At 46.6% G+C, this 4524-nt stretch overlaps 1 protein-coding gene across 1 annotated transcript in view; it reads right to left on the bottom strand.

The window, feature by feature from the left end:
• DOCK11 (dedicator of cytokinesis 11) overlaps positions 1–4524 on the bottom strand; it is a 147138-nt gene that overhangs the window by 140663 nt on the left and 1951 nt on the right. The window contains exons 5-6 of the mRNA XM_077771917.1: positions 4364–4429; positions 3357–3456 (exon numbers count right to left, since the gene is read on the bottom strand). Coding sequence (XP_077628043.1) covers positions 3357–3456; positions 4364–4429 — 166 coding nt within the window. The remainder of the gene's footprint in view (positions 1–3356; positions 3457–4363; positions 4430–4524) is intronic.

Here is a 4524-nt window from a genome sequence, read left to right as displayed (position 1 = left end):
GCCCTCTGTTTCCATAGAGACAGGACGGTGAACACTCGCGTTTCAACCAACTTCCATGATGCTGAACTAAGGAACAGCGAAAACACAATTCTCCTAGGGAAAATAAAATACCCGGGCAAAACCCCTCAGACACCTTTAACGGACTCCCTAACCCTTCCCCTCTGCCCATCCTAGCTGTGACTGATCCTGGAATACAATACCACTGCTGTGGTGTAGGAAGTAAAACCGGGGACTACACGATGCACACTTCAGCTCCCAGAAATCCAAGATGGAGGGCCGGCATCCATAATGGAGACTAGCTGGGATCAATGAAATCCATGACCTGGCACAATTCCCAAACCCCATCATGGCCGATCTCAAATTATTCCCTATTCAGGTTTGTGTGTGTGTGAGTGAGTGAGTGTGTGTGTGTGTGTGTAAGAGCTGTGTAGCACATATGATCACTTCGGTTTCTTCTCCTTTTCCTTTCTTTACCTACTGTGTGGTAGAAGTTTTAAAAAGAAGTGCTTTTATGCTACGTGAATTATAGCGCATGCGCACGCGCGCACACACACACACACACACACACACACAGAGAGAGAGAGAGAGAGAGAGAGAGAAAGAAAGTGGCCAAAAGATGAGCAGCTGGGGATGAAAGGAGGCAACACAAAAAGCCTAGCTCAGCAGCAACAGACCAACAATTAGCTGGAGACGAGCAGCAGCTGTCCCCTTCAGCCGGGCCATGTGGTCACTAAGTTGCCTCAGACCCACCACCCACTTCATGAATTTATGGTCCCTGCCCGGCCCCTGTGAGGGGTGGACTCTGCAACCTCAGGGATAGATAACACATACGCTAAACCATCAATCTTTGAGCACTTGCTGGAATTCCTTTTCTCCTGTCCTTGCAACAAATCACCACAAACTCACTGGCTTCCAACAAGAATGTATTCTCTCACAGTTCTGGAGATCAGAAGTCCGACATGGGTCTCACTGAGCTACATCGAAGGGTGTAGCAGAGCTGTGTTCCTTTCTAGAATCTCTAAGGGAGAATCCATTCCCTTGCCTTTTCCAGCTTCCAGAAGCTGCCTGCATTTCCTGGCCAGTGGCTCCTTCCGCCATCTTCAAAGCCCGCAAAAAAGCATCTCTCTCTGACCCTGCTTCCCTTTCCCTGTCCCTCTTCTGCCTCCTTCTTCCACTTCTGAGGACCCTTGTGATTACACTGGGCCCACCTGGAGAACCGCGGCCATGCTCCCTACATGCCGATTAGCAATCTTAACTGCCCTTTGCCATGTAAGGAAACATTTACAACTTCTGGGGATTAGGAGGTGGCCATCTTTGGGGGGGGCCATTATTCTGCCTGCCACCTCAACCAATCAGTGTTTCACAAATTATGGACGAAAATTAAAAGCATGTACTTTTTACAGGCAACTGTCATTTGACGTTATAGTCCATGGGCCTCAGAAAAGCTGTAGGTAAAATAAATCATAATTTAAAAGCATTAGAGTAATTCGCTATTGAAAAGAATCCTGTGGCGAATTGTTTTGTAAAGATATTAATTCCCCAATGTCTTGTTTTACGACACTGTTTTACAACATTTTACGACAGATTTCCATACGTTACATTAATGTTGGGCTACAGCTTCATATGGATAGAACATTTTAACATTTTGAGTAGGTTGGGAGTGGAGTCAAAACCCATAGAACCATTTTCTGACAATCTGCACAGAATGATAGCCTTCCCGCATGCATTTCTGAACCGGATCATTCTGACAGGAGATGGATTATAACAAAGGCTTCTGTGTCACTCACTCAGCTACTAAGCACCGATCATGTGCTGTTTAAGAGCACAGGCTCAGGCCTCGGCCTGCCGGGGTTCAAATCCCATGTCTGGACATCTGGGGCTGTGTGGCCTTGGGTTAACCACTACATTTCTTTGTGCCTCACTTTCCACATCTCCAAACTAAGAATACAAAGAGGACCTCGATCACCGGGCCACCAGAAGGATTAAATGAGATACAGGATACAAAACACTCAGTGTGGTGCCTGGGACATATGAAGTCCCCAATAAACGGATTGACCACATCCTACAACTTGGATTCATTACTGTCGGGGCTTGAAAATGAAATCGAGAACGGACACAGCCACGAAATGGAAAGCAGCAGGCAAAATGTTAAATTAAGATAAAACTGGAGTCTTGGCTTGGTAGACACCCATGATTTCTGCTTGCAGGCTGTGTGAAAGACAGAATGACCTTCAATGCTTAATGGAAGTGTGAATCATCCTCAGCAACCCACGTGGTCTCATATTGAATATCTGAAAGAACAGTTATATTTGGTCTCAGAGAATACTTTTTCAGCTCGGACTCTTCAAGGACCTTGTGAGTTTTACCTCTGGATTTTAATGGCTCTTCCTCGCCTCTGGAACAAAAGCCAACTTCATGTTCCCAGGCATTCCAGACTCTGCACAATTTCCTCCCTCTGCTTCGACCTTTATCTTGTACAAAGCCCGCACGCAAACTCACCGTTGTGGCCAAGCTACAAAACTCTGCAATTCTCTGACAGCACCAAGGGGACCGCTTTGTGGAGGAGTAAATTTGCTAGGTTTCTTGTCTAGTCGGGAGACCGCGGGAGGCCAGGGACCTCCTCTTAGCCACCCATATATGTCCCCTCAGCGACCAGTGTGTAATACGCACCAAATTAATATTTGCTCAATCAATGAATTACCCTGCCCTTCCGTTCATTACGTTCATTTCCACTTAGGAACCTGCCGTGCCCTTTTGTTTCAAAGCTATTATCTTCATTCAGCTGACAGCCTCCTCTTTCAATTTTTCTTATTTTTAATTGAAGTATAGTTTGAATGACAGCCTCCTTCTTCAACTTCCTGACTCAGAATAATTACATTTCTTTAAAAAGTCACACTTCTAAATTCATCCTGGAGGTTGCAGATTTTTAAAATGTGATACCTCTGGGGGCGCCTGGGTGGCTCAGTTGGTGGAGCATCGGACTTTGGCTCAAGGTCATGATCTCATGGTTCATGGGTTCGAGCCCCGCATCGGGCTCTGTGCCGACAGCTAGCTCAGAGCCTGGAGCCTGCTTTGGATTCTGTGTCTCCCTCTCTCAGTCCCTCCCCTGCTCGCTCGCTCACTCGCTCGCTCTCTCCCTCTCTCTCTCTCAAATAAATAAACATTCAAAAAAACTTTTTAATTAAAAATAAAATTGGATACCTCTGTGAGGATCCTCTCAGTAAAGTCGCACTCTGTTTTGTTTTGGCTAAGGCTCACTGGAAACATTTTTTTTTAAAAGAAATATTTTTCTCCAACACAGGCTCCCCATGGCACTATCCATACAGTGATGAAGTAATAGAAGAAGCACTCCTTACCTTCATGGTAACCGTGATGGTGCTATTTACATTTGCTTTATGCAGCCAACCTTGTTTTATCACACCGCCCTTCTGAGAACACAACGAAGACGAATCCTGCAACAGGGCAGAAACCATCAGGGAAACAACCAGCTGTCCAATCAAGCATTTGGGGGACACAAACTATGCCCTGCCCTCATTTGCTAATTAAAGCATCAAGCCTCCACCCCGCCCCCACAAAGGTGCCCCATGAAACTGGAAACGAAACCAAGGAATGAAGGGATCAGTGCGGGCACACAGGAGGTACTCGGTATTTACTGAAACCTTGGGGCCGTCTGCTGGCAACGTCTTCTGCAGTTAACAGTCAAGCTGCACCTCAAAGTGTTACAGAGGGGGCCTGGGAGGCTCAGTCAGTTGGGCATCCGACTCGTGATTTCGGCNTGGGGAGCCTCCTTGGGATTCTGTCTCTCTCTCTCTCTCTCTCTCTCTCTCTCTCAATCTCTGCCCCTCCTCTGTTCACCTGAGCTCTCTCTCTCTCAAAAATAAATAGGGGCACCTGGGTGGCTCGGCTGGGCAGCAGACTTCAGCTCAGGTCATGATCTCCAGTTTGTGGGTTCGAGCCCCGCGTCGGGCTCTGTGCTGACAGCTAGCTCAGAGCCTGGAGCCTGTTTCAGATTTTGTGTCTCCCTCTCTCGGACCCTCCCCTTCTCACACTTTCTCTCTCTCTCAGAAATAAATAAACTTTAAAAAAAATGTCACAGATATCCGGGCCATCTGTCCTATGAGGGAGCAGAGTCCGGAGGAGTCACCACACCGCGTGCCCAGAACAGAGAAAACCAAGTCCACGAGCTCGGCCCACAGGTAGGGAACCATGTTTACGTTCAAATCCCAGCCCATTTCCTTTGATCTTTCCTAAACCCCATTTGGAAATGCAACAAATGGTGTTTAAAAAATTTAAAAAAAAAATTTTTTTTGAAAGCTGGTCACAGATCATTCAAAAACAATTCTGTCCCTGCTCTTTTCCCAANTCTTTTTCTCTGTCCTCATCAATCTCAAATACATGATTGGGAATCTTTTCCGGTCGCAGAGACTTGCTGAAAACCAAGAGAATTATGTCAGATGCTGACAAGAAGCGGCAGGAAAAATAAAAGCACGTCGAGCAGGCTTCTCTCTTTCACAGCCAAGGAGA

This window comes from Crocuta crocuta, unplaced genomic scaffold (assembly GCF_008692635.1).
Source record: "Crocuta crocuta isolate KB4526 unplaced genomic scaffold, BGI_CrCroc_1.0 scaffold1269, whole genome shotgun sequence".
In the NCBI taxonomy this organism is placed as follows: Eukaryota; Metazoa; Chordata; class Mammalia; order Carnivora; family Hyaenidae; genus Crocuta; species Crocuta crocuta.
The sequence above is the reverse complement of the archived record's forward strand: the minus strand, read 5'-3'. Positions and strand labels throughout refer to the sequence as shown.